At 41.6% G+C, this 23129-nt stretch overlaps 1 protein-coding gene across 1 annotated transcript in view; it reads right to left on the bottom strand.

Moving 5' to 3' along the window:
• Positions 1–4736: 4736 nt before the first annotated feature.
• The window catches only part of SLC25A48 (solute carrier family 25 member 48), a 183620-nt gene continuing 165227 nt past the window's right edge, over positions 4737–23129 (bottom strand). The window contains exon 8 of the mRNA XM_056569460.1: positions 4737–5221. Coding sequence (XP_056425435.1) covers positions 5148–5221 — 74 coding nt within the window. The 3' untranslated portion in view covers positions 4737–5147. The remainder of the gene's footprint in view (positions 5222–23129) is intronic.

Below are 23129 nucleotides of genomic sequence, written 5' to 3'. Positions count from 1 at the left end.
ATTTTTAGAAGTGATGAGGAAAAAATGAAAATGCAAAAACGGAAAAACCCTGCGTCCTTAAGGGGTTAATGAAGTGATTTGTGCGATAGAATCGCAGCGATATTTGCATTCGTTGCGAATCGAATAAATACAGAAATTCGTAATGAATTCGGGTTCGTCTGCTTCGATTCGCTTATCTCTAGCTGTAATTGCTCACTGGCCCCTGGTATTGCCCATACGGCACAGGTAGGTTTAGTGTTAGGTCCCGTGCCACTTTAGAAACCTTGTCGTTGGTGTGCGGGATCAGGTATGTCCTTCATATAAGGACATACTGGCTAATGTCACAATTTTAGCATCATTTTGAGGGTTAGTCATGTTACTGTCTACATCTACCACAGTAGTGCACCTAAATTATTATTATTATTATTTATAATTTCTCCCCACCAGCTCTTTTATGTCCTTGCCCGCTCGCAAAAACCCTTCTTATCTTCTACCTAAAATAAAATGTTATTTTCTGCAAACAGAATTCGTTCCCTAGCTATCAATAAATGTGTAACGGTGTTACCGTAATGGTTATGGTAATGAGTTGTGGATCCGCTGTCCTATGTGAACAATGACTGAACCGCACCAGGGAGCAGAATCTAAGGTGCTGCTGGTTTTCACCAGAGCCTATCGCAAAGCGGGATGGCACAATCCATCCACACAGGTTGTCCAGATGTAACTTGGCACAGATGGTATAGCGTAGTCAGGACGAAGCACAGGTTAGAATGCAGACAGCAAAGAAGCATAGTCGGGTCACGGGCACAAGATCAGGAGGCAGGCGGCAAAGGAACAAGGTCAGGTCACAGGCTGGAGGTCAGGAACACTAATATGTAGGAGGAAGCTCTCCCTGCGCTAACCGGTGGTCGATATCAAGATGCACAATAGCAAATTAGGCACAAAGTAATATAACAATATTTAATGTACGCAACGCTTTTCTGGGCTGGGTCAGCCCTTTCTTTCTTTGTTACACGCCAACCGGCGTGGGAAGCCTGCAGCAACTGGAACATCTATATGCCTTCACGAGTGTTGTGCCTCTATTTTGCACAACCACACAAGGTTAGCTTAACCGATTATAATTATCTTATATATATATATGTGATCTCGGGTCCTGCACAAGGAGCGCTTTTGTGTTTTTTCTTTTTCAGGAACACTAGGCACTAAGCACAAAAATCTGGCACCATGATAGGGAGGTGCCGGACTTATATAGAGTCTGCCCAGCATGCGGCCAAATATAGGTATACTGGCCCTTTAAATGTAGCAATGCCGGCGCACGCCCTAAGGAAAGGGGATGCGCGCACCGGCAAAGCACAGAAGGAGAACGGCCAGGGACAGCGAGAGGTGAGGAGATGCCTGAGACTCACATGCGGGCACGCAGGTACTAGATGGGGTGTGCTCACGGCCGGACAGAACAGCCCCAATGTTGCCCCTAGCAACGCCCCGGAAACACGGTGGGTGCATCCCGCACCACGAGTCCCGGGACCACCAATGTCAGGGGAGAGGGAGCGCTGCCCATAACAAAATGCCTTAGGTACCACTACAAAAAAAAAAAAAGAAAAAACGCCAGAAAAATCACCAATGCAAAACCCACATGGTGTTTTTATGGTGACTATGGGACAAAAACGCCAAGATTTTGCTAAAAAAAAAAACACCATAGTATCAACATGCTGGCATTTTTGAAAAACTGGCACTGAAAAAAGCAAACAAAAAACACCAAGTGGATATAGCATTTTGTAATTGCCTATGAATTGCAGATAACATCTGGCTGCACCGTTTTTGTCCAGAAAAAACACCATGCTTCCAATCTGGTGTATTTTTGGGGCATTTTTTTTAAAAAAACAATTTTTTTTTTTTAAATAAAACCATAAGGTGCTGTGCATCATTTTAAACACCAAATGCTTTTTTATAGTACTGTTATTATGTAATGTACTGTTGTTATGCCTGCTACACATGTAGAGAAACAACTATACATTCTTGTTAAAAAAAAAAACATTAATTAAAATGGTTCTTATTCCTTTAGTGAAGGTTTAGATTGTATAGTTCCTGTGTAGAAAGAAGTTGGTGCAATGCACCGCTCAAATATTTACCAAAAACCAACGTGTTACTCGTATGTACCACAATACCCCTTAAAATATAACCTTTATTAAGATACTATTAAAATTAACCAGCATGTGATAGCAAGGCTATTTACAATAGTCTTTTAGGTGTGCACAACCAGATATATTAAATGAAATGCTATATAGGGACAACAGATAAGATACAATGCATAAGCTTGTCCCCATAGCTGTTTGCACATAGATGCTGTGCCTCCCTGCACCGCTCACCAGATTGCCGTATGTGCTGGCTCTGCCATGTTTCTATATGATGTTAGCCTCTTAGTTCGAACAAATGTGCATGGCCACTACGTACAGACCGTACGTGCAAACTAGGAAGGCAAAGTGCAGAGAAGATCTGATGTGTTGATATTGTGCATGGCCGCTGTGTACTGGCAGGCTTTACTTACTGTTGACTCAGAGAAATAACAAGGAATCAGAATAGTAGGTGATGGTATATGGTCTGAGTGGGTAATAGTACAGCAAACTCATCAAGGTATTAGTTCAGGAGCATGTGCTCTCAAGGAGAAAATGTAAAAGAGAATGATAATTTTATTGATGCAAAAACTTTTGGGAAAGTCAATAGTCACTTTTCAAGTGGTAGTTGTAAATGGCTAGACCACAGTTTGAAACTGATAACTATATAGATTTAATATGAACAAAAAACTGCCTCTTCGTTTTTCATGATGCATTTTTTTGCCATGTTTTTTCTCTTTTTTCAAAAATAGAGTGTAGTAGTATTTGGTGTTTTATCCCTCATATACATGGTAAATTTTGGTTTTTAAATTACTAGTCTATTATCAGGATAGGCTATCAATAATCGGGGTTCAAAAGCCAGCACCCTTCCCAAAAGTGCGGGGATCACACATACAGGGAACAGAGCTGGAAGCAGACAGCTCAGTATGTGGCCTTGCTAAATTACTGCAGCTCAGCTTTCACTTCAAGGGCTCTATGCAAGATCTCATCTTGTGGAATTTCAATGTTCATAGATTTTAGATTTTTTTTTTGTTATTCTGCATCAAACTGTTGAAATAAACCTACCAGTGATTATTGACAGTGCTGGGTTTCATAAAAAAAAAGAGAAAAAAAGAGAGATGCCCTCCTAGTGTGGTATGTTACGATAGGCAAGCCCCTTGAGAAAACAAATGTTAGGCTTACCAGAAGGTGTTGTGCTGAGGGCACAACACCTGCGTTGGCGTGATATCGCTTAGTCGGCATGAGGTCAGCAGCTCCAGGATCCCCTCTGAGTGTACCAGACACTCAGTACTTGTAGCTAGATTCCATGTGTGTGAACCACGGTATGGGACACACAAAATGAGGACTTGGTTCCAAAGCGCTTCCCCTCCAATAAGTGAATGGAATGGCAAAGCAGAAGGATTTCTTAGTATAAGGAATTTATTGCTTCCTTATACTAAGAAATCCTTCTGCCTTGGCATACCATTCACTTATTGGAGGGGAAGCACTTTGGAACCAAGTCCTCATTTTGTGTGTCCCATACCGTGGTTCACACACCTGGAATCTAGTGCTGGGTTTCAGACACCCACAGATCAGATATGAATGGTCTGTCCTGAACATGAACCAATGGGCCATCAATCAAAAAAGTCCTGGAAAAACCCTTTAGATTCTGGTAAAAAGGTAAAAAGCTTTACTTATCTTGTACTGACAGTGATCAACACTTCTTATTGGAAAAAGTAACAACCGTGTTGACAAAACTATTTTTCACAGCTTCTATCATGCAGTAGGAGAGTTTTCCTATAATACATTACTTGAAGTCTGAAGTAAATACTACATTTTCCAGAATGCAAGTCACCGAAGCAATGGGTGAATTGCCCTCAAAATGAGTGTACACCCTTTACACCCTATCTTTATAGTGAATTTGAATTACACAGTAAAGCTTTCATGCTGAATGTATAGTTAAAGGGAACCTGTCATCACTTTTATCCTGCTCAAACTGAATCTTACTCTTTTGTCTACTAATCTCTTTTGCACCGAAGTTAAGAAGATAGGGGAGAAAAATGCTGGGAGGTTTAAGGTAGACTATAAAATGCAGGTGCAAGTGGTATTATTTTTTCATGGGGCTCAGAGGGGATATTATTTCCTTTTGAGGGCACATGACTTTGTAGGGCATCCAACTTGTGTTTGTGTGGGGTGGGGAGCATCACCTTGTGGGGGTGGGGGGGTTGGGGGGGGGCATCACCTTATGAGGACAAGATGTTTTACTGTTATTCAAAAAACTTTTGATCAGTTGGGGTCTGGGTACTGAGCCCCCCACCAATTGCTAGAACAATTGTGTGTTTGGAAAGTCTATGGAGCCTATCTTCTGCAGTGGGGAGAACAAGAGCTCAGGTGAATGCTTCTCCCTGCTTGTTCTAACAATTGGTGGGGGCCTCAACACCCAGATCCCAATCGATCAAAAGCCTCTGACATGTCTTTATGACATACTATTATTTCATTGGAATGCAGTCACATCTGATAAACAGTATACTCATGAAGAGAATAGATAAACCAAAATATTTCTGGACCTCATAGTGGAGTATCTATCATCTGTGAAAACATTAATAGCATCCTCTTTGAACCCTCAAATAAAGAGCAAAAACAACAGAGAAACAGAAGTATCAGCCCACACATTTCACAAATTTTATATCTAGTTTTGTCAGTACACAATGAAATGGAACAACAGCATCGTTCATTCCTGATATGTGATTATGCCGATGACCTAATTTATGCGATGCAGCAGTTCAAAGGCTTCTTTTCCTGTTTATAATCTTTTATCTTTGTGGTTGCTAGTAATATAGTAACGGGCTTTCGTGCTGCTATTATTAACCAGAGCAAGCACTATTCATTCTTCTTTAATGACATGTACATGGCAAATGACGTCTCTTCATTCATTGGTATTTTTGGCATTGGTTAGTCAGATGTAATTTTATGGCCTACGTAAAATATATATTATTCAGAATAACATTTCCAAGAGTATAATTTGCTTGTAAATCAGTTTAATTTGATTCCTTGCTCTTCTTCAGGGCTTTTAATGAAAGTTCATAGGTCAAAAACATTGCAGCACTCATTGGAAAGCCACGTACGGCATTTACTGTGATTCCCCTGAAAAATACCTGTAAAAGATGACATTTACAAATCATTAGAAATGGCTCCACTGTGAAAATAAGAGGCTCTAACACAACTGAGATGATTCACATAAGAAAAAAGAATTTACAAAATCTAATTTCCATGCTAAGCTGTTTATTTGAAGAACACATATATCTGACTAAAAACACTACATTTGGCGCTAAGGAAGACAAAATTCACCTAATCATCTTGTAAGAAATGTTATTAATGTTATTTTCTCTCTGCCTTAAAGATGTTCCAAGATGGCCACCTATATAAGTAAAATTGAGACTTTCTACTGTGCTACAGATAACTGGCTGCTGTATATTGAACAATTCCAACAATAGTTTATGGCTAATGACAATGGTGCTAAGAAGAGGGTGCCCGGGTTACTGGGGGGAAGGGTTATGCTTTGCCTCACAGTCTGACAGCCACTATGAAGCAGGCTGCATGCAGATTTGCAAATCTTATTAAAACCATACAGGAGCACCTGGCACCTAAGCTCTTGGTGATTGCTGAACGTTTCATATTTTACAAACATAACCAAATCGATGATGAATGTATTGCGGCCTATGTGGCTGAACTTTAACCTCTTAAGGACTCAGGGTGTACCTGTCACGAGCTGACCCCCCATCATAGCGGGGTGGTCCCGGCGGCTATCAACAGCTGGGACCCGTGCCTAATGCTGTATAATCACTGATCGCTGTGATTCCCAGCATTAACCCCTTACACACGGCGATCAAAGTTGACCAGCGCGTCTAAAATGAAAAAAAAAAGCCTTCCCTGGCAGCTCAGTCGGGCTGATCGGGATCACCGCTGTGAATTTGCGGTGTCCCGATCAGCTTAGAGGACAGCGGGAGGGCCCTTACCTGCCACCTCGCCATCCAATCTCTTTTGCGATGCCGCAGCCTGGCTCAGCAGGTTGGAGCAATCGAGCGCAGATAGCAATGGTCAATGCTATGCTATGGCATAGCATTGAACAGTGTGTGCAATCAGAAGATTGTATGTAATAGTCCCCTGTATTCCCTAAATAAATGTGAAGAAAGTGATCAAAAAGTCCCATCAAAATAAAAATTGTACCAATAAAAGCTACAGACCACGGCGAAAAAATTAGCCATCATATAGCCCCATATGTGGGAAAAAAAAATTATAGGGGTCATAAGATGACAATTTTAAACATACTAATTTTGGTGCATGTAGTTATAAAATGTCATAAAATAAAACCTACAAACATTGGGTATCCTTGTAACTGTATGGACCTAAAGAATGTATATAAGGTATCATTTGTACTGAAAAGTGCACCGAGTAGAAACAGGAGCCGTTAAAAATTCCAAAATGGCGTGTTTTTTTTTTTTCAATTTTGTCCCACAAAAAATTTGTTTTGCCATACATTTTGTGGTGAAATGACTGATGTCATTACAAGTTTAAAGCCTATATTTGTATGAAGGGCTGGAGTATTCCACCCCCTGCACGTCTAGGCGGGGTGTTAAGTAGATGTGGGTAGGGGCGGGGGTATATAATGCCCCTGCTCCTACGGGTGGGGCGTCCATGACATTTTGCGGCTCTGGATTTAGAATCTCTCGCCACTTTTGAGTTCGGGCGGCTGCGCATTCTGCCGGGCAACGCTGAGCCCACATCTGATGACGAAGTTTCAGTATTCCTGATAATCGAGCTGGCTTCCTCACTCTGACCGCCCAACAGCCGAGTGGTAATGTATACGGGGTTCTTCGGGTACAGGCTGACTCTGCCCGCAGCGATGGCGGTATCCGGGAACAGCAAACGCCGGAAATGCAAGTCATGGGAGGCCGTGCTGGCCCAATGTGCTTGTGGGAACTGGTGCGGCATGTTCGGCCCATCTGCCGGGTCTGCAGTGGAGGAGCGTTAAGGTGCCCTGCAGCGCTTAGGTGATCCAGTCGGGCTTGTGAGCATCAGCGGCGAGTACGGCACAACGATAGGGTGATGAGTTAACATCCCTATTTTAGGCTTGTCTCTGTTAATGTGTTTTATTGGTCGGTACTATGCTGAGCATTTCAGATGTCAGGTGGTTTTTAGGAGCCTCAGCTGCGGCACAAGCTTGATAGTGAACGGGTACCGTCTGTCCTTCAGTAATATACTTACAGTCTTGTTATGTATACTAGTGTATACTATTATGATTAATGCATTCATGTCATATATTTAGTATATATATATATATATATATATATATATATATATATATATATATATATATATATATATAGTGCATTTTTCAAGGTTTTCATACAGAGTTTTCTTTATCAATTATTATAGCAATCATACGACACGCACGCCCTTAGCACTTGTACTGCACGCACGATTTTAGCATTGTATACTGAACGCACGCTCTTAGCATCATATACTGCACACACGCACTTAGCATTGTATACTGCATGCACACTCTTAGCATCGTATACTGCACGCACGCACTTAGCATTGTATACTGCATGCACGTTTACAGCAAATATACTGCCCGCACACTCATAGCTTTACGCGGCACGCAGGCTCATAGCATTTATACTGCACGCAGGCTCATAAGTCTCACTACACGCACACTCCCAATGCTTTCACAGTATTTAATTACAGTACACACGATCTCGTGAATGCACTGTGTTGCGGTCATAGGTTTATATACAGTACACTTGGTCGTAGTATACACGGTATAATGTGTACAGGCATAGCCTTTACATACAGTGCATTTGGTTTTGTAACTATATACAGGGCCATAGCTATGGGATACAGTTCACACGGTTGCGTGTGTTCACATACAGGGCACATGGTCATAATATTTAGTCACAATGTTATGTTTGGTATTCACAATTCATACTGTAAGAGTGTTTATTCACAGTGCTTGTGTGTATACTGCAGTGCATACTGTAATTTCAGGTATGCAATACATAGTCACAGCACTTGAAACCAGGTCATAGCGTCTGCTGCACATTCATTCATGGGCAGCTACGTCGTTGTACTTTGTCAGCACTTACATCATGTCTACGTCTATACTATGTTGCTCCATTACCATTTTTACTGTTTTGAGGTCATAGCATCTATTGTCATACGTTCATATTTTGCTGTTCATACACTCACGGCATTTCATACACTAATGGCAGGACATACTATTCATACACTATGGCATTTTTACACGGGTGCATATTCTCATAATATTTATTGTTTGTATGATCATGGCATCCATACTATTCATACGCCCATGGCTTTTGTACTGTTCATACGCACATAACTTTTGTACTGTTTACACGTTTTAGGGCATCTTCACTGTTACATTCATGGCTTGCACATGGCACATATACGGTCATGGCATTTTGCTCATGGCAAATGCTCGCACGTTCATAGTATTTGTAAGGTGCATACGCATAGCATTTATACTGAACATATGCTCACAGTATTTATCTGTCCTTACGGCCATGGCATTTTTCTATGGAAGCTCATTGCTTTTATTGTTCACCTCATGGTATTCATACTGTTACATGCTCGCAGTGTTTTATACTGTCCATACACGTTTTTCATATGCTCATTGTATACTGTGTTACATTTTTGGCATCCACACTGTTGGTATTCATAATGTTCAATATGTCAAGGCATTCATGCTGTTTCATACGCTCATTTTATTTATACTGTTCACATGTTCATGGCATTGATGCCGTTTAATACGCTCACGGCTTTTATATTGTCATACACTCATAAGTGTATACTGTTCTTACGCTCATGGCATTCATGCTGCCCATACGCTCATGGCGTTCGTATTGTTCATACGCTTATGACATTTACACCGGCATTCATACTGTTCATATGCTCATGGCTTTATACTGTTTTAGACGCTCATGGCATTGATACTGTTCCATTCACGCATAGCATTGATGCTGTTTCAGACGCTCTTGCCAGTGATGATGTTTCTTTCGCTCATGGCATTGATGTGGTTTTATACGCTCATGGCATTGATACTGTTTCATACGTTTATGGCATTGATACTGTTTCATAGGCTTTTGGCATTGAAACTGTTTCATAAGCTTATGGCATTGATGCCATTTCATATGCTCATGTCATTGTTACTGTTTCATACACTCATGGCAATGATGCGGTTTCCTACGCTTATGGCATTGATGCTGTTTCATACGCTTATGGCATTGATACTGTTCTCATACGTTCATGGCATTGATACTGTTTCATACGCTCTTGGCATTGATGCTGTTTCATATGCTCATGGCATTGATACTGTTTCATATGCTCATGGCATTGACACTGCTTTCCGCTGCTCATGGCATTGATGCTGTTTCATACGCTCTTGGCACTGATGCTGTTTCATGCTCATGGCATTGTTGCTAGTTCATACACTCATGGCATTGATACTGTTCTGACACTCTTGACATTCATATTGTTAACACACTCATGGTGTTTACTTGTTTCATGAGCTTCGCTTTGCTTTCATTCAAAGCATTATGCTGCATGGGCACTCATGGCGTTCGTGTGGCACAGGCACTCATGGCGTTTGAGTTATGCGCCCGCAATGTTTGTGCTGTATTTGCGCCTGTGGCATTTGTGCACACAGTGTTAGGCATCTGTGCTCGGCTTATATTCATATTATTCATACAGCATACACACTCGTAGCATTAAGGAGCACATGCTTATAGTTCTACACTATGCATGCACTTTTAGTAGTATCCTGTACATACAATCATAGCTTATATGATATTTGTTTGTATCCTTTACACGGTATACTGGCTAGACATATTTCACGCCACTTCCACATTCTATCAGTACATGTGCTCATTGCGTTACAGGGTACAAATGCTCATAGCAACCATGCTGGTCATAGGCACATATGCCCACATTTATCATTGCAGTGCAAGTGAAGCATTTTTTTACAGCTTTTTTTTGTGTGCTGATAATGTGTAGGAGCACCAAATTTATTAAAAGGTAAAAGAGCTTTGATAAATTTTGTGCAGGTCCACATTTTCTGAAATTTCTGTCTACACATGCACCAAAAAGCTACACCATGTCTGGGCTGGTGTAGTTTTAGAGACTTTTCAGTGGCTTTGCGCCTTTTTTGCTCCTTTTTACAAAAAGGGGCAATGATAAATCCCTTCCATATCATGTCTATTGCCAAAATCAGTGGATTGCAACTCAAAATCAGCAAAAATGTGTAAACAAAATGGGGGAAAAAAGCGCAAAAAACCCTGCTTACGCCCTTTTTGCCCCTTTTTTAGACCCAAAAAACAGTCTAAAGACAATGATAAATGTGGGCCATAGTGTTTACGGTACATCAATCACATAGCATTTATTCCGGGAATACATTTATAGGATCTATACTGCCATACTGGGAGCATTACATAGTAAGATAGTTCATAAGGTTGAAAAAACATCAGAGTCCATCTAGTTCAACCCATATCCCTAATGAGTCCCTACTGAGTTGATCCAGGGGAAGGCAAAAAACCCTCATACTAGAGGTAAAAAAAAATGCATGCTGGGTGTTGTCGTTTTGCAACATCTGGAGGTCCGCAGGTTGTAGACCACTGTCCTATACTTTACATTACACGGATCCCTCAACATATGATGGTTTCAACAAACGATGGTCCGTTTGGAACGGATTACCATCGTATGTTGAGTGACCACTGTATTTCACCTGGCATTTAAGTGGAGAAGAATTTGTCTAGTATATTTGCTTTTTCCTGATCCCCGTCTATAATTTCTTCCTCATAATTTTTTAAAGGGCCTACGCTTTCATTTTTGACCTTTTTGCTGTTTATATAGTTAACCCCTTAAGAACTAAGGGTTTTTCCGTTTTTGCACTTTCGTTTTTTCCTCCTTACCTTTTAAAAACCATAACCCTTTCAATTTTCCACCTAAAAATCCATATTATGGCTTATTTTTTGCGTCGCCAATTCTACTTTGCAGTGACATTAGTCATTTTACCCAAAAATGCACGGCGAAACGGGAAAAAAAATCATTGTGCGACAAAATCGAAGAAAAAATGCCATTTTGTAACTTTTGGGGGCTTCCGTTTCTACGCAGTGCATATTTCGGTTAAAATTACACCTTATCATTATTCTGTAGGTCCATACGGTTAAAATGATACCCTACTTATATAGGTTTGATTTTGTCGCACTTCTGGAAAAAATCATAACTACATGCAGGAAAATGTATACGTTTAAAAATGTAATCTTCTGACCCCTATAACTTTTTTATTTTTCCACGTACAGGGCGGTATGAGGACTCATTTTTTGCGCCGTGATCTGAAGTTTTTATCAGTATGATTTTTGTTTTCATCGGACTTTCTGATCACTTTTTATTCATTTTTTAATGGTATAAAAACTGACCAAAAATTTGCTTTTTTTGACTGGAATTTTTTGGCGCGTACGCCATTGACCATACTGTTTAATTAATGATATATTTTTATAGTTTGGACATTTATGCACGCGGTGATACCACATATGTTTATTTTTATTTTTTTACACTGTTTTATTTTTTTATGGGAAAAGGGGGGCGATTCAAACTTTTATTAGGGAAGGGGTTAAATGACCTTTATTAACACTTTTTTTTTTACATTTTTTTTGCAGTGTTATAGGTCCCATAGGGACCTATAACACTGCACACACTGATCTTTTACACAGATCACAGGCATGTATTAACACGCCTGTGATCAATGTTATCGGCGCTTGACTGCTCCTGCATGGATCTCAGGCACGGAGGCACTGCTCCTGCATGGATCTCAGGCACGGAACATTTTGGGGTTAGTTTTATTCTCTTTGGCAATGAGTCTTTCTATCTCCATTTTTGTGGCTTTTATCTGTATTTTACATATTTTAACCTTTTCTCTATAGCTTTTTAATGCTTTTTCACTGCCATCCTGTTTTAGTAGTTTAAATGCTTTATTTGTCATTAAACTTAACATTTTTATTAATCCATATTGGTTTTCTTTTATTTCTGACCCTTTTTTTCCCATAGGGTATATACATCTCACAGTGAGAATTTAAGATATTCCTAAAAATCTCCCATTTATTGTCAGTATTCATATTTTTTAGGGCATTATCCCAATTTATATTGTTACGGGCATCTCTGAGTTGATCGAACTTTGCTTTCCTAAATTTCAATGTTTTTGTGGCCCCTCGAGAGATTCCCTTATTGAAGAACAAGTTATAATGTATTATATTATGATCACTATTTCCTAGGTGTCCTTCTACTTGCACATCAGTTACTCTATCGGGTCTGTTGGTTAATATTAAGTCTAGTAGGGCACCCCCTCTGGTCTGGCCCTGTACCATTTGGGACAGATAATTGTCTTTATCTAGAAACCTGTTTCCTTTATGAGATTCACAGGTCTCAGTCTCCCAGTTTATATCAGTATATCAGGATAGTTAAAGTCCCCCATTATTATCACCTCATTTTGATTTGCTGCCTTGTTTATTTGCCTCAGTAATTGATCTTCTGCCTCTTCCATTATGTTTGGTGGCTTATAACAAACCCCTACCAGAATTTTTTTTATTTTTATCTCCATATATTTCTACCCATAATGACTCCACATTATCGTTTCCCTCCCATATATCCTCCTTTCAGACTCGATTTCACATAAAGACAAACTCCTCCCCTTTCCATTTTGTCAGATCCTTCCTGAATAGACTATATCCCTGTATGTTGACCGCCCAGTCAAAGCTATCGTCTCTGTTATACCCACAATGTCATTATTTTCTTCAGACATCAACCATTCCAGTTCCTCTGTTTTATTGGACAGACTTCTGGCATTAGTCATCATGCAATACAATGGTGCATGATTTTTCTTCCTATGAAGCCTATCCCTATTAACTATTCTAACCCCTCCCTCCGCTCCACCCCCAGGTATATTACTTAGTCCCCCCTCTCTATCTTCCCCCTCTTCATTGTAGGTTCCCTCCCCCCAGTCCCTAGTTTAAACACTCCTCCACCCTTCTAGCCATCTTCTCCCCAAGCACAGCTGCGCCCTCCCCATCGAGGTGCATCCCGTCCCTACGATAGAGCCGGTATCCGACAGCAAAGTCGGCCCAGTTCTCCATGAACCCAAACCCCTCCTTCCTACACCAGCATCTGAGCCACTTGTTTACCTCCCTGATCTCCCGCTGCCTCTCTGGTGTGGCTCGTGGTACAGGTGATATTTCAGAAAATATTACCTTGGAGGTCCTTGCCTTAAGCTTGCAGCCTGAAGTCCCTGAAATCATTTTTAAGGACACTCCACCTACCTCTTACTTTGTCATTGGTGTCAATACATTGGTGCCATGACTACTGGGTTTTCTCCAGCCCCACCCAGCAACCTGTCAACCCGATTCGCGATGTGCCGAACTCGGGTGCCAGGAAGACAACACACTGTTCAGCGATCTTGGTCTTTGTGACAGATCGCCCTGTCTGTCCCCCTAATAATAGAGTCCCCCACTACCAGTACCTGTCTGGCCTGCCCTGCACTCCTCCCTCCCTCCTTACTGGAGCAGACACCCACCTGGTGGTCAGAGGCAGAGTCTTGCTGCAGTACTGCTAGCTCTGAAATGGCATCCCCCTCATCTGCCAACCAGGCAAACTTGTTTGGGTGTGCCAGTTCAGGACTAGCCTTCCTGACACTTTTTCCTCTACCCGTTTTCTAACTGTAACCCAGCTAGCTGCCTGACTGTCCTGCACCTCTGTCCCACTATCCTCCACCACCTCTACCCCAGAGAGTACTTGCTCAGTGAGCAGGAGACTCCTCTCCAAGTTATCCATGCTTCTCAGTGTTGCCAGTCGCTCTTCTAGATCCAGGATCTGGGCTTCCAAATGAGCAACTCGCACACATCTCGCACAACAATATGCACCCTCAAACTGCTGTTCTAGGGTTACATACATTGCGCAAGATGTACACTGGACTGCATTTTTCAACATGGAGGCCATACTAGATTTGGGGATTGCAAGTATTAACAGTAAAAAAAAAAACTGTCAAATATTTCAATTAAACTCCCCGAATTTAAAGTCCCTTAAATTTTAAGTCCCTCTCACTATGATATTTACACTCACTTGTATACTTCACACTCTTGTATACAAACACACAATCACTAGCTCAGACAATGGCTAGATATACTTGGTTTTATCGTTACCAAACAGCACCTCTCTCTTCACAGCCTGGAAGTGAATTTGTGTTCTTTCACAATGGGCAGTTATACGTAACACCTTAGCACATCAGTCGGGCATACATAACCAATTACTGGCGTTAAATTTACATATATACTCTTGTTAGGTTCGGAACATCTACAGTATAGGTTAGATTACACTTTGGCTGTCATCCCACATATGTGATAGACATTTTGAAATATTGTCAGCATTTGGATCAACTTCAAATGTTACACTCAGCATCTACCTCTAAATTTTCCAATGATCTTCACTACATTAGTAGATGTGGTTATCATGGTATTTGTCATGGCTGCAGGGACTTACTTACTGTTATTGACTCGTCTGCAGTTGTTCACCTGCTATACCTGCCATAGTTACATAGTTACATAGTTAGTATGGTTGAAAAAAAGACATACGTCCATCAAGTCCAACCAGGGGATTGAAGGGAAGGATGTAAGGGGATAAGGGAAAGGGATGTAGTTTTATAATTCTGCATAAGCTTTAATGTTATTTTGTTCCAGGAATGTATCTAACCCTGTTTTAAAGCTGTTAATTGTTCCCGCTGTGACCAGTTCCTGAGGTAGACCGTTCCATAAATTCACAGTCCTCACGGTAAAGAAGGCGTGCCATGTCTGCAGGGGCATGCTCCGTGTGATTGTTGCTTCTGACACGACTTCAGAGCAACAACATCTCGACACATATGGGGTTTTATACCCTTCATACCTGCCACTTCTGAAGGGGCATGCACTGCACAGTTGTTGTTACTGACATGTCTTCAGAGCAACAACATCACAACACATAGGGGGTTGTGTACCCTTCATACCTGCCATGTCTGCAGGGGGATGCACTGCACAGATGTTGTTACTGACATGTCTTCAGAACGACAACATCACGACACATAGGCGGTTGTATACCCTTTATATCTGCCACATTTGCAACGGGATGCACTGCACAGTTGTTGTTACTGACATGTTTTCAGATCAACAACATCACGACACATAGGCGGTCGTATACCCGTTATACCTGCCATGTCTGCATGGGGACACACTGCACTTTAGCTGTTACCGACAAGTGTTCAGAACGATAATATCACAACACATAGGCGGTTTTATACCCTTTATACCTGCCATGCCTGCAGGAGGATGCACTGCACAGTTGTTGTTACTGACACAGTTGTTAGAATAAACATCCTGACACATTGGCAGGTGTATACTCTTTATACCTGCCACATCTGCAGGGGGATGCACTGTGCAGTTGTTGTGTTGGGCACGTCTTCAGAGCAACAAGGTCACGAGCATAGGCGGTTGTATACCTTCCATACCTGCTACACCTGCAGGATGATACACTGCGCAGTTATTGTTGCAGACACATTTCAGAGCAATAATTTCATGACACACAGGTGGTTGCAAAGAATGATGGAAAAAAAATGCCTCTCACATCTACAGCCACGATGGTTACGCAGACCTGGCACATCTACAGGCATGATGGTATGCAAGATCTGTCTAGTCTACAGGCTTGATGGTTCACATATAGAACTGCCACGTCTACAGGTGTGTGGGTCACGCAAAGACCTGCCATGATAGCAATGAAGGGATCGGTCAATTGCAGCGGCACCATTCCTGAGAACAGTTTGAATGGGTAGCCTGTCAGTTTAAGGTATGGTTTAGTCTTCAGGCAAGGTGCTTATTCGAGGGTAATTTGATTTACAGACAATATGGCACCACAAGATTGCTATCATCAAGGTATGTCGGGTAGCTCTTGCTGTGTCATTTTTCTAACAGTTTATTTTGCCACTCAATAACAAGTACTTAGATAGTTCATATATGCCTGACTGGTATCTATTGGATTCCCATTTACCATGACCCCATAGGCATGTATGTTAAAGAGGCATTTGCTTATATGTCAGTTTGACCATGTTTCAGTGCCGGCATGTTTATCACAGAGTGGGAATGACTACCAAAGCTCTCGGTACCAGGCAATGATTACTAGGCCAGCTAGTTCGCAGATTCTCTAATTTCTGTCTCAAATTAGAGGCAAAAATTGGTGTTTGTGTTAGGGTCGTGGTATTGGTTTCATGATTATAAATTCTGTTATTTCCTACTAGGTTCACTTTTTGCCCACTAAAGGCGTGCCCTCCGTCACGGTTATGGGCACAAATCTGACCACTTTTTTAAGTTCAAATGTCTTCCATAACAGGTAGGTATGTACCGTTGTAATCACGAGCACGAGTGTGAAGCCCTAAACATAAGTGTAAAGCCTACATATCGCTGTATTTGTGTGAGGGGCGGGAGTATTCCACCTCCTGCACGTCTAGGCAGGGCGTTAAGTAGTTGTGGGTAGGGGCAGGGGGTATATAATGCCCCTGCTCCTACGGGCAGGGCGTACGTGATGTTTTGTGGACCCTTCCCAACCCTCCCCTTTTTCAATTTATCCATTACAGGGTATGCCTACTAAAGGCGTGCCCTCCATCGTGGCTATGGGCACAAATCTGACAGCTTTGTTAAGTTCAAATGTCCATAAAAGGTAGGTATGTACCGTTATAATCACGAGCACGAGTGTGAAGCAAAGATTTTGTGGGGAAATGACTGATGACATTACAAAGTAAAATTGGTAGCACTTAAAATAAGCCCTCATATAGGTCTGTACATGGGAAAACTGAAAGTGTTATGATTTTTAGAAGGTGAGGAGGAAAAAATGAAACTGAAAAAACAGAAAAAAACCTGAGTCCCTAAAGGTTTAAGTACTGTCCGAACATTGCCAGTTTGGAAGGGTTCTCAGTGATGCATTACATAGTCCCCTAAAAGTTCTGATCCAATTCCCAGCCACGTCTCCTCTTCATCACTCTCAGTTTTTGAGCCTGTAACAGAGGACAAGGTTTCCAGGCTCCTCTCCTCCACCCGCCCCACTACCTGCTCTAGTGACCCCATGCCTTCACACCTCATCCAGTCTCTCTCTCCTGCTCTCAGCTGTCACCTAACTAAAATCTTTAACCTCTCCATCTCTTCTGGGGTCTTTCCCTCCTCCTTCAAACACTCTATCATAACCCCACTATTGAAAAAACCATCTCTGGACCAGTCCTGTGCAGCCAACTATCAACCCATCTCAAATCTACCCTTTATCTCCAAACTAGTGAAACCCTTGGTCTACTCCCACCTTATCCGCTATCTCTCCAAGAACTCTCTCCTTGACCCCTTACAGTCTGGTTTCCGCTCCCTTCACTCCACAGAAACGGCCCTAACCAAAGTCACTAACGATCTTCTGACGGCCAAATCAAATGGCAATTTCTCTTTACTGATTCTCTTGGACCTGTCTGCGGCTTTTGACACTGTGGATCACCAACTCCTCAGTAGTCTCCTCTCCATCGGTCTCAAGGACTCTGCTCTCACCTGGTTTTCCTCCTATCTCTCTGGCCGCTTCTTTAGTGTCTCGTTTTCTGGCTCTACTTCTTCTCCTCTTCCCCTTGCTGTCGGGGTTCCCCAGGGATCGGTCCTGGGTCCTCTACTCTTTTCACTCCTCACATAATTGGAAAAACAATCAGTAGATTTGGTTTCCAGTACCACCTCTATGCTGATGACACCCAACTCTATACCTCCTCCTCCAACATCACCCCTGCACTCCTACAGAATACCAGTGACTGTCTCTGCTGTCTCAGACATCATGTCCTCTTTATATCTGAAACTAAATCTTTCTAAAACAGAACTTCTTGTCTTTTCTCCATCAACTGATACTGTACCTAACCCTGACATTTCCATCTCGGTATGTGGTACTACCATAACTCCCAGGCAGCAGGCTCGCTGTCTTGGAGTTATACTTGACTCTGATCTGTCTTTCACTCCCCATATTCAGTCTCTTTCACGTTCTTGTCACCTGCATCTCAAAAACATTTCAAGAATCCGCCCGTTTCTCACTACTGAAACTGCTAAAACTCTCATCATTGCTTTGATTCACTCCCGCCTCGACTACTGTAACTCTTTACTAATAGGTCTTCCTTTCTCCAAACTCTCTCCTCTCCAGTCCATCCTTAATGCCGCAGCCAGACTCATCTTCCTCTCCAGCTGCTACACCGACGCCTCCTCCCTGTGCCAGTCACTACACTGGTTACCAATTCAGTCCAGAATACAGTACAAAATCCTCAGTCTCACACACAAAGCTCTCCACAATGCTGCACCTCCCTACATCTCCTCTCTCATCTTTGTCTACCATCCTACACGTTCTCTCCGATCTGCTAATGATCTCACACTAACATCTTCTATAATCCAAACTTCTCACTCCCGTCTCCAATACTTCACTTGTGCTGCACCGCTTCTCTGGAATGCAATCCCTCAATCCCTCAGATTCAACAACAACATCCATAGTTTCAAACGTGGCCTAAAAACACATCTCTTCAGACAGGCCTATTACATTCTCTAATTGGCCTCAACATATCCTCAATATATCCCCACACCTCTTTTTTGAATAGTTATTGTGTAATTTTATGTCTGATACTTGTTTTTGTTTGTACCCCATAATTGTAAGTGCTGCAGAATCTGTAGGCGCTATATAAATAAATAAAATAAAATAAATAATCACTTTTTCATGTGGGATTGTAAAGGAAAAAAATCAAGAAAAGCAACATCAACACAGCAGCAGAGGGAAACATGGATCAGTATTTTAGATCAATTAAATCATTAATATTTACAATGGCAGTCCGGTTTTGGACTGCACTCCAAGCCATGGTCTCACTGCTGGAGCTAGGCCACAGGCCAGCAGCATCTTCGAGGAGGTATCAGAGGGTAAGGGGAGGCACCAAAAAGGAAGGGGAGGCATCGGAGAGCAAGGGGAGGCGGAGTGAAACATGTAGGGAAAGTAGTAACTACAGTTAGGTTTTTTCATGTTTCTAGGCCCCGCCTCCTAACAACCAATTCCATACCCCCTAACTACCGATTATTCGATAACGGATATCGTTATCGATGATTCCCTTTGTCGGTTTTTATCGATATAGTCACTTAAAGGGGTACTCCGGTGAAAAACAATTTTTTTTCAAATGAACTGGTGCCAGAAAGTTTAAACAGATTTTTAAATTACTTCTATTAAAAAACCTTAATCCTTCCAGTACTTATCAACTGCTGTATGTTCCAGATTAAGTGAGAGCTGTTCTTTTCTGACTGACCACAGTGTTTTCTGCTGACACCTCTATCCATGTCGGGTACTGTACAGAGCAGGAGAGGTTTGCTATAGGGATTTGCTCCAATTCTAGACAGATCCTGACATGGACAGATGTGTCAACAGAGAGCTGTGGTCAGACCAAAAAGAACAACTCAACTTCCTCTGTAGTATACAGAAGCTGATAAGTACTTGAAGGATTAAGATTTTTTAATAGAAGTAATTTAAAAATCTGTTTAACTTTCTGGCACCAGTTGATTTAACCCCTTAAGGACGCAGGACGTAAATGTACGTCCTGGTGCGGTGGTACTTAACGCACCAGGACGTACATTTACGTCCTAAGCATAACCGCGGGCATCGGAGCGATGCCCGTGTCATGTGCGGCTGATCCCGGCTGCTGATCGCAGCCAGGAACCCGCCGGCAATGGCCGACGCCCGCGATCTCGCGGGCGTCCGCCATTAACCCCTCAGGTGCCGGGATCAATACAGATCCCGGCATCTGCGGCAGTGCGCGACTTGAATGAATGAGCCGATCGCCCGCAGCGCTGCTGCGGGGATCCGATCATTCATAACGCCGCACGGAGGTCCCCTCTCCTTCCTCCGTGCGGCTCCCGGCGTCTCCTGCTCTGGTCTGTGATCGAGCAGACCAGAGCAGAAGATCACCGAAAACACTGATCTGTTCTATGTCCTATACATAGAACAGATCAGTATTAGCAATCATGGTATTGCTATGAATAGTCCCCTATGGGGACTATTCAAGTGTAAAAAAAATGTAAAAAAATGTAAAAGTAAAAAAAAAGTGAAAAATCCCCTCCCCCAATAAGAAAGTAAAACGTCCGTTTTTTCCTATTTTACCCCCAAAAAGCGTAAAAATTTTTTTTATAGACATATTTGGTATTGCCGCATGCGTAAATTTCCGAACTATTAAAATAAAATGTTAATGATCTCGTACAGTTAACGGCGTGAACGAAAAAAAAAAAAGTCCAAAATTCCTACTTTTTTAATACATTTTATTAAAAAAAAATTATAAAAAAATGTATTAAAAGTTTTTTATATGCAAATGTGGTATCAAAAAAAGTACAGATCATGGCGCAAAAAATGAGCCCCCATACTGCCGCTTATACGGAAAAATAAAAAAGTTAGGGGTCATCAAAATAAAGGGATTATAAACGTACTAATTTGGTTAAAAAGTTTGTGATTTTTTTTAAGCGCAACAATAATATAAAAGTATGTAATAAAGGGTATCATTTTAATCATATTGACCCTCAGAATAAAGAACACACGTCATTTTTACCATAAATTGTACGGCGTGAAAAGGAAACCTTCCAAAATTAGCAAAATTGCGTTTTTCGTTTTAATTTCCTCACAAAAATAGTGTTTTTTCGTTGCGCCATGCATTTTATGATATAATGAGTTATGTCATTACAAAGGACAACTGGTCGCGCAAAAAACATGCCCTCATACTAGTCTGTGGATGAAAATATAAAAGAGTTATGATTTTTAGAAGGCGAGGAGGAAAAAATGAAAACGTAAAAATTAAATTGTCTGAGTCCTTAAGGCCAAAATGGGCTGAGTCCTTAAGGGGTTAAAGGGGTATTCCGGGAATTTTTTTATTTGACTATGCTACAGGGGCTGTAAAGTTAGTGTAGTTCATAATATAATGTCTGTACCTGTGTGTGACGGTTTTCTCACAATTCTGTGATTTTCCCTCCAATATTAATTTTTAACAGCATACAAAATGACTGTTGTCTCAGATTTTTCCCAGCTTGCAATGCGGCCGAGACCTGACTCACTAATCAGCTGATGACAGGGAGCCTGTCTGCTTCCATGGGTGGAGGAATCAATCTGCAACTAATGCAACAGCTGGATGCACCCTGATTGAAATCCACAGGTCTGCAGCTCATTTATGTTTCAATGGGTGGGGTGGCTGATGTGTGGGAAGGAGGAAAATAGAATTGTGGGATTTGTAGTCACAAAAAGAACAGTCAAACAGGAAATACAAGTTCACAAAAAGCTAGCCACAGTGTTATGGTAATCTCATGACTTAGCTATTTAGCCCCAAGACAAGCACAGATCCTTCCTAAGCATGTCCATTACTGTCTGCCAGGTACGTACTAAAATCATCTTATGGTGGATAACCCCTTTAAGAAAAATGTTTTCTACTGGAGCACTCCTTTAATCATTGCAGCCCTAAATGAGTTTCCTACATTGTTGAATGCTTTTCAAACATGAACTGCCCATTTAAGGTCTCAATAGGATTTACATCAAAATTTTGACTCTGCTACTCTCAGGGGCTGCATGGCAAATTTTAGCCAGGTGGGCATGTGCAGAGCACTGGTCCTTGATTAGCGGCCCATCCTTAAAGGGAATATTTCAGCTCTGTAAGACAATTTTCTATGAAATATACAACGGTATACCTCTAAATATCAGCCAAACAGTTACCAAATAATGCCATTATACAAGAAACCAATATTATCACCATACCGTTACTGACAAAATCCAGTATACCATGACCTGAGTTACCAATAGTCCTAGTATCTATGGGACCAATAATCTCGACACACAATAACCACTACCTTTACCACTAAACAAAGATTTTTTGATGCCACCCTACAATGGCCATATAGTGGGAGTTACCAGCCATGCGTAGGAGATTACAGGGCAGTTACATCTGTCTTCTCTTAGTGAATTGCAGGTAACATCTGCTCTGATAAAAATCAGTAACTTTTCCTTGTCTTCTCCAGCCATTAAGAAGACTTCTCCTATCCATGACTTGTCTCCATAGAATATGACAGACATACATTTTAGTAACTTCACCTAATTTCAGCAACTTTTTACCTCTATACATACATCCACCCTATGCCATTGCCATGATAGCATTAAATATACTATCATGGTGATATATAAAGTATAAATCAATTATAATAAGCAACAACGTGCCATACATAAAGTGCAACAAATACTAACAATAAAGAACTGAGAATACTATTAACGGAGTAATTAGAGTAACATGAACTATCATGGCCAAAAAGGTATCCTCTATCTGTAGGGGAGTTTTAGATTAAGGGGGGGGGAGGTTTTAGATGGTGGGGGTTCCGAGAACTGGGAGCCCCCATGATCTCCTGTATGGGGCCCGGCTCTCCCCGAGAACGGAGCGTGTCGACCCCTGCACGAAGAGGCAGCCAACACGCCCCCTTCATATCTTTCTATGAGAGAGACAAAGATAGTTGAACCATAGAGTTATACGGAGGGCACAAGCTGGCCGGTACTTCGTACAGGGGTTGACACGCCCCCTTCCCAGAGAAAGCCAGGGGCTCCGTACATGAAATTGCGAGGGCCCCAGCGGTCGAACATCCCGCAATCTAAATCGTATCCCTTATCCTGTGGATAGGGGATGTTTTTGGGCAAGATATATTTCCTTTAATCTAAATAATAATGCAGCAAGTTATGTTTAATCAACGGAATCAAAAAATATCTCCAGACCTCCAAAAAAAAAAAAAAAAACAACATACAAAAAACAAACAAATATTCATGAGTTCTGTCCAGTGAGTAATGTATAACTATAGCAAAGATTGTAAGAACCAGGAACCAGCCATGTCAAAGAATGAGAAAATATATGCAAGCAGTACACTGTTATGTTTA

The sequence above is a fragment of the Hyla sarda genome, chromosome 4, assembly GCF_029499605.1.
Source record: "Hyla sarda isolate aHylSar1 chromosome 4, aHylSar1.hap1, whole genome shotgun sequence".
Classification (NCBI taxonomy): Eukaryota; Metazoa; Chordata; class Amphibia; order Anura; family Hylidae; genus Hyla; species Hyla sarda.
This window is presented reverse-complemented; position numbering and strand designations above follow the sequence as displayed.